This window comes from Mastigoproctus giganteus, chromosome 5 (assembly GCF_048544385.1).
Source record: "Mastigoproctus giganteus isolate SK-2022 chromosome 5, ASM4854438v1, whole genome shotgun sequence".
Taxonomy (NCBI): Eukaryota; Metazoa; Arthropoda; class Arachnida; order Uropygi; family Thelyphonidae; genus Mastigoproctus; species Mastigoproctus giganteus.
This window is the reverse complement of record NC_143579.1, coordinates 162,608,969-162,621,945: the sequence shown is the minus strand read 5'-3', so window position 1 is coordinate 162,621,945 and position 12,977 is coordinate 162,608,969. Positions and strand designations below refer to the sequence as shown.

Below are 12,977 nucleotides of genomic sequence, written 5' to 3'. Positions count from 1 at the left end.
CGATTAAAGTGCGTTCATTGAAGCGATCTTTTCAGAGCTTTTGCTATATATAGTTTCTTTTTGTTGTGATTACCGTTATTTTCATTTTATACTAGAGTAGCTCTTTGACCACTACAGGAAGTAGGCAAAGGCCCAGAAAGGGAAGTTACCTTTCTGTTTCTTTTTTATATCTCTCACTAACACAACTAACAGCCGATTGGTCACCTCGTGGCACTGCTCCTGCCTCCCCGTGGCGGGGCCGGAAACCTGGAAGGAAAAGTTATCCTTCCAGGGCTAAAAGGAGCAATCATGGAAAACGAAAATTTCCCTCATCCATAGGATTTGCAGCCTTTAGAGTTGCAACAAAATTGTGACAGTCAAAACCGTAAAAGGATGAAAACTGATGTACCTGAAATGGAATACCCATCTTTCCTCATAATGCATTCTTTAACGAATCAGTCATTAGGTACACTATCTCCCTTCTACATAAAAAAATGTTTAGAAAGTGTAGCCGGATCACCAAAAATGGTACGCAGACTGAAATCTGGTGACTTACTAGTTGAAACCACCAACCGCAAACATTCTGAGTCTCTCCTCAAACTAACATCATTTGGTGGAGTCCCCACTAAGGTTTCTCCTCATGCCACCCTTAATACCTCTAAAGGAGTCATATCCGAATGGGACCTATTGAACGTCAAAGAGGAAGAGATTGTTCAAGAACTCCAAGACCAGAAAGTAATTCAAGCGAGACGAATAATGTTAAAGAAGGATGGAGAATTTGTACCCACTCGCAGCATTATTCTTACTTTTTCTACACCGAATCTACCTTCATCAGTAAAAGCTGGATACCTAAACTGCCGCATCCGCCCTTATATCCCCAATCCTATCCGATGCTACAAGTGTCAGAAGTTTGGGCATTCCCAAACTGTCTGCCGAGGGAATTCAGTATGTTCAAACTGCGGATCAAAGGAGCATATTCATACCGATTGCAATGCCGAATCATCACGATGCCCAAACTGCAAAGGCAATCATTCAGCATTCTCTAAATCCTGTGAGCAATGGAAGCTGGAGAAAACAATCCAGAAATACAAAGTAATTAACAAAGTCACATATCTCGAAGCGAGAAAACACCTTCTACAAAGCATACCTAAACGTTCATATGCTGAGGCATCTAAAAGATACCAAACGGTTTCAACTCAGACGGATACAACTGTTCCACCAAAAGTGTCAATTTCTGACTGGGCTCGGTCACTCTTATCATCTGCACCACAATCCACAAAACAAACTGTCGATAGGACTAATAACACACCAATCTCAATACCACCTATTACTCAAGCTCCAGCTATTTCAGGTCAAATGGAAAACTCAGATTATGCCAGAAAGAAATCATCTGATACCACAAATATGGATGTTGCAGAGAATAATACCTATGATGAACCCATTCTAGCATCTATATGCTGAAGACGACATGGATACACGTCCATTCTTCCCAAAAAAGGAAAATAAAATTTGACCGTCAAAAACAGAGCACGTCTAAAAAACACTGATTCGACTGCTAACTCTAAACCTAAACAATGAATAAAATAATCCAATGGAATTGCAGAGGGTTTCGTAGCAACATAGATGACATATACGAGTTAATCGACCGTTATCATCCTGTGGGTATATGCCTACAAGAGACAAATTTAACACCTCAAGTATCTGTATCAATTAAAAATTATACTCTTTTTCGTCAAGACAGGTCCACTACACAAAATGCTCATGGAGGAGTAGCCATACTGATAGACTCAACAGTTCCTTGTAAGAAAATTGTTCTCCAAACTTCCCTAGAAGCCGTCGCAGCTCATAGTGGTTGGCACTGCTTTAACGATCGTCTCAATCTATCTTCCACCCAATAAACCATGTTCAATTCAGGAACCGGAAAACCTTATTCTGCAATTACCTTCCCCCATCTTCCTGTTAGGAGACTTTAACGGTCACAATCCATTATGGGGATCTCCCGTCTCAGATAGACGTGGAGAGCTCACTGAAATGTTACTAGACAGACAGAATTTAACGTTACTGAACACTGGCTTATCCACGTACATTCATTTTCCTACTGGTTCAACCTCAGCAATAGATCTTTCGCTATGCTCTCCTATCCTCTTCCCAAGTGTCGAGTGGACAATACATGACAATCCTCTGAACAGCGACCACTATCCTGTCATATGCCGAATTCAAACAACCCATTCTAAAACAACTGAAACCCAAACGAAATGGAAATTTTCCAAAGCAGAATGGGCAAAATATAAAAATGATGTCTCTTTTAATGATCACATCATTGAGTCTTCTCCCATCGATACCGTCACAGAGCATATAACAGCACAGATACTTAAAGCTGCAACAATCGCCATACCGCAGTCTCAACTAGGAAACCGCAAGCATATCAATCATTGGTGGAACAAAGACTGTTACACGGTTAAAAGAGAAAAAAATGCAGCATGGAACCAATTCCGCAAATACCCAACCACTGTCAACCTTATTAATTATAAGACTTAGAGCCAAAGCACGATACATCCACCGAAAAGCCAAAAAAGACTCTTGGATAAAATTCGCTTCAACAATTAACAAAGATACCGACTCCAGAATAATTTGGAAAAAAATAAGGCAGTTGAATGGCAAATATCTTAAATCACCTTCAGCTATTCTTAACTGGAATGGGAAGGAGATCTCTGATCACACAGAGATTGCAAACACCTTAGGAACTGCGTTCTCTGAGTTGTCCGCCTCAATAGCTTATCAGCCATCATTCCAAAAAATTAAAGCCGAAACTGAGATTCAAAATAAATTTCAAAACTACCCACTCTTTGCCTTATAATCAACCACTCACTATCTGAACTGAAAGAATCCATAAATACCTCTAGAAGCGGCGCCCCTGGCCCTGATGGTATTTACTATATAATGCTGAAACATCTACATGAGAAATCTGTCCTCACTCCTAAAATTCTACAATAGGGTCTATTCTGAACACACATTCCCCTGTTCCTGGCAACATTCTTACGTAATAGCTATCCCTAAACCAGGAAAAGATCACTCGGCTCCATACAACTATAGACCGATATGTCTAACCAGCTGCTTGAGTAAAACTTTGGAAAAAATGGTGCACCGCCGATTAACATGGTACCTGGATAAAAGAAACATAATCAGCAGCAATCAATTTGGCTTTCGGAGGAATAGATCATCTTTAGATCTTATGGTAAAGGCGGAATCAAACATAAGAAATGCGTTCATTAGAAATCAACATCTGGTCATGGTTTGTCTTGATATCGAAAAAGCTTTCGATACCACATGGCGTTATGGAATCCTAAAGGATCTCCATACTATTGATATGAGAGGCCATTTACCATCTTTTATTGAAAACTTCCTTCGCCACAGGTCTTTCCAAGTCCGATATCATCAGGCTCTGTCACAAACATACATACAAGAAGGAATCCCACAAGGCTCTGTACTCAGTGCCACTTTATTTGCAGTGCGAATCAACAATATCACAAACAGAATTCCAAACACTGTCGACTCATATCTCTACGCTGATGACCTTACCTTATCCTGTCATTCCCAGAATATGAATTATATCGAGAGGCACTTACAAATATCAATAAATAATATTGAACTGTGGATGACCCAAAATGGATACAGGCTATCAAAGCAAAAGTCTGCAGCTATCCACTTCTGCAACAAGCGCAAAATCCATCCAGATCCTGAGCTACTCTTGGACAGTCATCCTATTCCAATCATGAACAATATTCGTCTCCTAGGACTAATTTTCGATAAGAAGCTAAATTTCCAAGACCACATCAAAAACCTACGAACTATTTGCATTAAGAAAATGAACGTACTCCGGGTAATCATGTACTGGAGATTTCCAGTACATCATGGGGTGCAGACCGTTACACTTTGCTCCGTCTATACAGATCCCGAATTAGATCTCGGCTGGATTATGGAGCACCTGTTTATGGCTCTGCTAGAGAGAGTACCTTAGCTCGTCTTGCTCCCATCCAACACACTGCTCTTAGGATTGCTCTAGGTGCATACAGAACATCGCCAGTTCAAAGTTTGTATGTTGAGGCCCACGAACCTCCATTGAATATCAGAAGAAAGGTGTTATTGATGACATACTCTGTTAAAATTAAAAGTCACCCCACACATCCTATTTGGCCACTACTGCATGATCCTCAGTACATAATCCACTATGCAAACAAACCAAGAACAATTCGGCCCACTGGTATCAGATTCCAAAATCTAACAGAATGCTGGAATATTCAACTTCATAATGTTCTCAGTGACTTAAGAGATCCAGATCCTCCGTGGATTACCTTCGCGCCTTCTTGTGATGATTACTTTGAGCAGTGGGGAAATGGAGCTATATCAGATATCAACATCCAACAGCTACATCTTGTCCATACACAGAATTATTCCCTCTTTACTAAGATCTATACTGATGGCTCTAAGTCTGGTAATAAAGTGGGTGCAGCTGCTGTCTTCCCCAACAAAATTATTTCACTTACACTTCCTGCAGAATGCAGCAGTTATTCTGCTGAACTTCATGCCATTAAGCTTGCCTTGGAACATATTTCACTCCTGTCAATCAATAAAAGCATCATATATACGGATTCCAAAAGTGCTCTCTCAGCTCTCAAAAACACGACACCTCACAATCCTTTGCTAAAAATCTTAAGACATGCCCTAATACGTCTTCACGAACATCAGCAAACTGTTGTCTTCTCTTGGATTCCAGGACACAGCGGTATTAAAGGAAATGAATGCGCAGATAATGCTGCAAAACATCCCTCCAGCATAAATTCAACAAATGACCTTGTCCCGTATACTGATTGTAGATGCAATATCCAAAAAAAATGTATGGAGCAGTGGGCACTTATGTGGAGAAATCAAACACAGAACAAGCTGTTTCAGCTGAAACCTGAACCACAATTATGGAATTCCAGCCTGCGTAAAAATAGAAAAGAAGAAGTAATTCTAGCCAGAAGCCGAATAGGCCATACTCACCTCACTCATCTTTTTTTGCTCACAGGAAACGATCCTCCGCAGTGTACGCACTGCTTGAAACCACTGACAGTAAAGCATATACTCATTGAATGTAGCCTGTTTAACAATGTCCGACAATGTATTTTCAGCTCGTTGTCATTACAAGAACCGTTGTCACTCAGCCGCATCATAGGTAATAATGCAAACCTCTCCGAATTCTTTTTGTACCTAAAACGAATTCAAATGTATGATCAATTTTAACTGCTCCCAGAGCAGTCATCACATAGAACTTCACTACCTTTGGTAGGCGCAATATGGCCAAAGTAGCCCTTGCGCCAGAAACTCCAACAACAACATCTCGAGTTAGTAATCTCAATCTTATGGCAGAAAGCTGCGAGACAATTCTAGTTGATAAACAGGAGAACTTCTTGGTTTTCCAAGCCTTTGCAACTGCAATATTTCCTAGGCGGAAGACTTCTGCATCAGGAAGCCTTGGATTTGTAATGCGGTATGGTGTATGCCGAATTACCTAGAATTCTGTGAAATCTCGGAGGCTTGAGTCTGCTGTATCCACTGCAACTTCAGTTCCTTGTGCTGGAATTTCTGCTCCCGGCAGCTCCTGGCGCTGATATTTTCTTCTCGGCAGCTCCTAGCACTGCTGGGTTTCCAACAGACTGAACAGATGCAGATCTTTCCAATGAAGTTTGGACTTTGTCTAAAATTTTAATTATGTGTATTTTATTTTTTATGTAATTTGATAAATTGAAAAATAGTTTATCAATCTTTTTGGTCATGGTAGGTTTCCCTCCCTGTACTTGGGCACACAGGAGAGGGAGTATATAAGAGTACTGATAAATTATGTGCAACTGACAGCGGGGTTGCCATTGGTTGGCTGGAACCGCTTTAATTGATAAATATCAAATATCCCTGTTCTTTTCAGACCGAATCATGTATGTCACATGTTTCAAATTACTTTACTTAATACAGAAATTCATACTGAGTTGAATTAAATTAAGCTCATCCTGTGTTCAATAGATGCAATTCACTTTTAAATAGAATTTCGATCTACAATTGGCACTCGTTATCGGAAATTAATTTGTGATTAAAAGAATAGTCCTTCATGCGCAAGTGGCTTTATTCCAGAAGCAACATTCTGGTTCACGTTATGCGTTTCAGCTACATTTGTGCTGGGCGTATTGGACAGTACAAAAGTACGTTTGAATTTCATAACATTAAGAAAATGTTTTTGTATAACTCAAGTTTTGGAAAATGTTTAATATTGAAAGAAACTTTAATTTAAAGGCTTGTTTCCTTTTTATTATAACAGCCATGGTGGTTAGTGATACTTAACTGATTTGTAACAGAAGAATACACGAAAACTTGTATTCTTCTGTTACAAGTTTTGTAGGCGCAGACTGACTCCAGATGACTTTCCTTCTACGATTATAATTTCCCCAATATGAGCTTCCGTTTGTATCGTGTACTTGTGCAGTCAAAATTAGATTATGGGTGTCAAGTGTATGCGTCTGCCAGGAATAGCGTCCTTCTGTGGTATGATCCCATCCATTACCAGGATTTTCGCATTGCTACTGGTGCATTTAGAACATCTGTCCAAAGTCTGTATTGAAGCTAATGAACCATCTGTCCTTTTGCCGAAAATAGTTTTATGCTGTCAAGCTTAAATCCCTGCCAGACCATTCCACGTGGACATCTGTTTTTGAGCCACGCTGGGGAAATCTATACTAAACTCGTAAGACTGCCATTCGATTTCCTTTTCCAAGGCCTATCAGAAATTCGACATCATTGTAGACAACATTGCCCCATCACTTAGGCAATCCCTTCTAACCTGGAATGCTCGTGTTCCGCCTGCAACTTCTGTCTCCTTAACAACTGAGGGACGGATAATACTCCATCTAATCTACCTGCAGCTCTTTTCAGCCCACCGATTTCAACATTGACTTGCCAGTCTTCACAGATGATTCGAAGTGGTGTTTGTTGGATCTGCAGCTGTCTTCCCAGATGCTGCTATATGGGAGCAGATCCCTGCCGAATGCAGCATATTCACTTCAGAGCTGCACGCAATTGAACTAGCCTTGGATCAAATACACCACCACCAAAATGCGATATATATACTCAGATTCTCTTGATTCATTACAGGCTTTGTCATCGATGAGGCGTAATTCTCATCCAGTCTTTCCCGTTGACAGCAGAGGATACTCTCCCTTTCTAAATTGAATTTGATATTCGCTTCTGGATCTCCAGCCACATTGGGATCCCGGGAGATGATTTGGCGGACTTTGCAGCCAACTCAGTGACCCGTTAACTCTTGTTAGCTCGCTAAAGCAAGGCTACAGGCAAGTAATTCGAAAGAAACTGGTTTCCCAATGGCAACTTTCTTGGCACGGCATGCAGAAAAGCTATGAGATTAAGCTTGTAATCGAACATTGGCAGCCTAGTTTTCGCAGGGACCGTTAGCAGGAAGTTGTTCTATCTCGGCTCCGCATAGAACAGTCATCTAACTCGTGATTTTCTGCTGAGGGCTCATCATATATTAATGTATATATGGTGGCACCCGGGCAAGCACCCATCTCCATCCAATATCGTATATTCAAAAGAACTAGTAGAAGAAAATCTCGTTGCCACCAGGATGCATAAACTCAAGCGTGACTGCCTCTGGTGCTCGTCCCAAAGTACCTGTAGCTAGGCCTGAATGTCTGTCGGTATTAAGTACCATCTCCACGCCCATTCGATAGTAGCCCAATTCCAATGGGCATCATCTTCCTCACCCAGGAGGTACTAAAAATATCAACAGCAATATTAACACTATTAAAGATAAAACAAACTTAAAAGCATCAGACTAAATGAAGTGGCAACAATCAACATCAATCAGTATACAGAATTCCTAAAAAACATCAACACTTGTAACATTCTTCTCTTCCAAAACACTAACTCTCAAAAATTACTAACTTATTAAAATTAGACTGTCTTCATGTAATGAAGCTCAAATCCTCTTCCAAAATATAATTCATTCCTAAACAATTGGCGATATTCCTCATACAATAAAGTCGTACAATACATAATCTCAATTTTCATTATAACCAACTACAATTTGTCTGGGTTTCCAGACCAAAATCATAACTTGCTCCTTAAGGATCCATGTCCCGTTAATATATATATATATATATATATATATATATATATATTATTTCCATGTATGAAAAAGCAAATATTAAATGTTATGATAAATATAAATATTAAGTAGTCGCATAACCAATTAATGCCATCTAGTACGATTAAACATTACATCGGTCTGTATGAATATGAGTTAAGTTGATAGTGGTAAGATTTTTTTGAAGGTAAAATATGATATACTAGCTTATCAGACAAACCATGGCGGGTACCCAACGTGACCTGGAAAAAATCAAGCTATGCTATGACATAAGAAATAAATTATAAACATACCATTAAAAAGTTAATTATGGCAATAAGATACATTGAAAGGGACTTTTTCGAGGGCTAACCCTTTCAATGTATCAACCATAATTAACGAGCTATCCGTTTCTGTAGTCATCGTCCAGCATAACTATGTCCAAATGTATGTAAAATAGTAGTATAGGTTAGAGCCAAAAGGTAGTAATAAAAGTTTGTTAATTAATCCCAAAATTTAGCAGTAAGCTGGCAAGATGACTGCTAGCCCGACGGATAGCCTAAATTAAAATTATAGATAGAGCTATAATTATTGTTAGGCATATGTGCGTAATTGATAGTAAATGCAGTCACGGTAGTCTAAGCAAAAATAACAGTGTGAGCTATCGCTAACAAAGGCGAATGGAAAAAGGTATAAGAATAGATATAGTACCTCAATCCCCCTCGAGTACTCTAATAGTTCATGAGGTATGAATAAATAGGGATAAGAAAGTGAAAGTTAAACAGCAAAGAAAAAGCAAAATAATTAACATAGGATGTGACCTTATAGTAAGGTATCCTGGTTAGAATACTTTAAGATTAAAATAAGAATGCTTACCACCGTATAGCCAAGGTACTAGAAAACCACGTGTAGCATATATAACTACCGATCGTAGCCCCCCTAGGAAATGTAATAACTAAGTTAAGTGATAAAATAGGTATAATTACATGCAGCGCCCTCTGCTGTTTTTTAAATATCCTGCATAATATTACACATAGAAAAGCTGTCAAATAAATATCTCTAGAAGTCATAGTAGAAGTTTACAGAATAAGTTCCTACCCATGGAGCAAATATAGGTACACGTTTTTAATGCGTGTAAGCTATATGCAACTTACTCCATGGCAGTGCCTACTATTTACATAATTACATATCCAACGAAATTTATCTAAGCCAAAGAAACACCTACGAAAATTTTACAAAGGCTGTTACATTAGCGCCTGTTTAGGACTTTATATATAATACTCTGTGCGTTAAGGTTATAATTCCCTTTGTTGTTTGCTATCGATATAGCTTTATACAGATATCTTGTAATTATGTGGTGTGGGAAGTAATTTTTTAAAAGCTTGGATCTGAATTCAATGAGTGTATCTATAATATAATCAGTCTGGTTACGTATGTGTATTCTTCTGATGCTTTGTGCGATTAGGGTATTGCGATGTATCCTTTTTGAAGATATTCGAGTTCCAGTTAGTGAGGTCAATAGTATTAAAATGAAAAGTTTTGCGTTTATCATAGTTTGGTGTGTACGGTATTGTTATTTATTATTATATCCAAGTCCAGGAAGGTAGCAGATTTTTAATTATTAGTGTTGGTGCGTTCTAATGTTAATTCAGGTGGATAATATTTGATTGCTTCTGTCAGGAAGTCAGGCATATTAAAAACTATCAAATCGTCAATATATCTGTATAGAACCATATTGTGTTTAAAATTATATTCAAAGTGGTGCAGGTATAAATTTGCCACTATACAAAAGCTACATGCACCCATCGGTATACCTGTATGTTGCCTATAAAGATTACTGCCATTAAATATGTAGTTATTGAAGATGCAAAGGTTAAAAAGGTCATCCCATTAGTGTTTCTCACAGGGTAAGATATTTTTGTGTTTATCATAATAATCGCAGAATACGGTTTTTAGGCTGTTATGCGGGATGCCAGTAAACAAGTTATTAAAGTCGAATGTATTGATATGTTCTATCGTATTGATGCCTGTGTTGCTATTGATGTAATTTAATACCGGTCTATTATTGAGAATAATATTTGAATGACCTATGTTATCAAAAATAATTTGAAGTAAATTAACGAGTTTGCGATGCGGAATCTTAGCGTAGCTATCCCTACACGAAGTTTAATCTAAAACCAGTCGGATTTTTATGAAACTTAGGTATACAGTATATGTATGGGTATGTAGTTGTATGGTTAGTGAGCTTTAATTTTTTATGCCAAGCACGTATTTTCTTAGTAATAGCGTTTCGTTTATCCGTTACTATTTTGTAAGTGCTACTATCGTTAAGTTCATTTAGTAATGCTGTAGTGTAAAATTTTTTACATATAATGCTGTAGTTATTAGAGGCTTTATCAATAGTAGTAATTATAAACTTATTTTGTATCAGTTTAAGCTTCTGCTTAATTGCATCTATATTAAAAACCTTAGTAGGTGGTAGTTTCTTGCATATGGATTTTATTTTTCTTGATGGCCTGAAAGGTGAGCGTAAGCCACTTGTGGAAGGCTTCCAAGGATATGTTATATTTGTAGGATACCTTTAGGCTGAACTTCATTATGAGTCTAGTTGTTTAATGATGGCGTTGGTATTAATATCGGTATTTGGTCGAAATTTAAATCCAAATGACAGAATCTCACGTAGCTCTGGATAGTCTATAATGCTCAAATGTCTGATATTAAGGTAAATGGCAAAAGCAAACCACCTCAATATCGCTATTGACGAGGTTAGTAGCTGTTTTTTTTTTTTATAATTACAGACTAAGTCCAAACGGTTTATTATATCTGAATCTGGTGCGTATCTGTGCATATATAAGTATATATGCACAGATTTGCCTATTACTTATATATATATATATATATATATATAAGTAATAGGCAAATCACTTATATATACATTAATGATTTTATCTAGGCAGACATAATCGAATAATGCGTGGCTGAATTTAATGTTGATATATTCGTATGTTACCTTAGTTTTTTTATTACTAAAAATAAATTTGTCTTTAATCAGGATGTTAAGGTGTAAGTTATTATGCCTATAGTTAGAGTTGGTGTCAAGAGCTCGGATTTTACTATGTTTCAACCCGAATATAAAATCATGAATCTGTTTGACATGTATAATTGCTTTGTCCCAATACATTAACATGTCATTAAAATCGTCAGTTATATTTGGTGTGCGGGCTTTTTTACTATTGTATGTTTTGGCTATTCTGCTAGATTTGGGTCTTTTCACTATTTGAAACAGGCTATATATATATACAAGTATCGTTTAAAGCATTGCTAGTGTAGCAATTTCGTAGGTGTTTCTTTGGCTTAGATAAATTTCGTTGGACATGTAATTATGTAAATAGTAGGCACTGCCATGGAGTAAGTTACATATAGCTTACACGCATTAAAAACGTGTACCTATATTTGCTCCATGGGTAGGAACTTATTCTGTAAACTTCTACTATGACTTCTAGAGATATTTATTTGACAGCTTTTCTATGTGTAATATTATGCAGGATATATAAAAAACAGCAGAGGGCGCTGCATGTAATTATACCTATTTTATCACTTAACTTAGTTATTACATTTCCTAGGGGGGGGCTACGATCGGTAGTTATATATGCTACACGTGGTTTTCTAGTACCTTGGCTATACGGTGGTAAGCATTCTTATTTTAATCTTAAAGTATTCTAACCAGGATACCTTACTATAAGGTCACATCCTATGTTAATTATTTTGCTTTTTCTTTGCTGTTTAACTTTCACTTTCTTATCCCTATTTATTCATACCTCATGAACTATTAGTACTCGAGGGGGATTGAGGTACTATATCTATTCTTATACCTTTTTCCGTTCGCCTTTGTTAGCGATAGCTCACACTGTTATTTTTGCTTAGACTACCGTGACTGCATTTACTATCAATTACGCACATATGCCTAACGATAATTATAGCTCTTTCTAAAATTTTGGCTATCCGTCGGGCTAGCAGTCATCTTGCCAGCTTACTGCTAAATTTTGGGATTAATTAACAAACTTTTATTACTACCTTTTGGCTCTAACTTACTACAAAATTTTATTCTCGTCACTACCTTTTGGCTCTAACCTATACTACTATTTTACGTATATTTGGACATAGTTATGCTGGACGATGCTTACAGAAACGGATAGCTCGTTAATTATGGTTGATACATTGAAAGGGTTAGCCCTCGAAAAAGTCCCTTTCAATGTATCTTATTGCCGTAATTAACTTTATAATGGTATGTTTATAATTTATTGCTTATGTCATAGCATAGATTTTTTTTTTTTTTTTTCAGGTCACGTTGGGTACCCGCCATGGTTTATGGTTTGTCTGATAAGCTAGTATATCATATTTTACCTTTAAAAACTCTTACCACTATGAACTTAACTCATATATATATATATATAGGACGTCAACATTTTAAGGAAAAACACTTTATTTTGGTATGCAAAATGAACTCTCAGAATAAATAATCTGGCTATCTCCCCTGTTATTTACATCCTATCTGTCCTGCCATATTTTCGCGAGTTTACCAAAAATCTTTTTTCCTTTAACTGCTACTGTCACATCATTAGTTATTCCAAGACATCTGCATTCTTTTCCTTAAATAGTAACAAAAGGATGTATATAACATCTGACAATGTATTACTCCTGCAATGACTGAGCATTTGTTGACACTGTCTTACAAGTTCTTACCATTAATGACAACATTGATCTTTGAATTGACATCAACTTATTTCTAAATTTAACATTAGATATTCTCCCATACACTATCGAATCC

The 12,977-nt window shown here is 37.3% G+C and overlaps 1 protein-coding gene across 1 annotated transcript; it reads left to right on the top strand.

Annotated features, from left to right (window-relative positions):
- The first annotated feature begins 372 nt into the window (after positions 1 to 372).
- Positions 373 to 1,440, top strand: LOC150085802 (uncharacterized). The gene has a single exon (XM_090374700.1). The coding sequence runs from the start codon at positions 373 to 375 to the stop codon at positions 1,438 to 1,440; it is 1,068 nt and encodes a 355-aa protein (XP_090230826.1).
- The last annotated feature ends 11,537 nt before the right edge of the window (positions 1,441 to 12,977 follow it).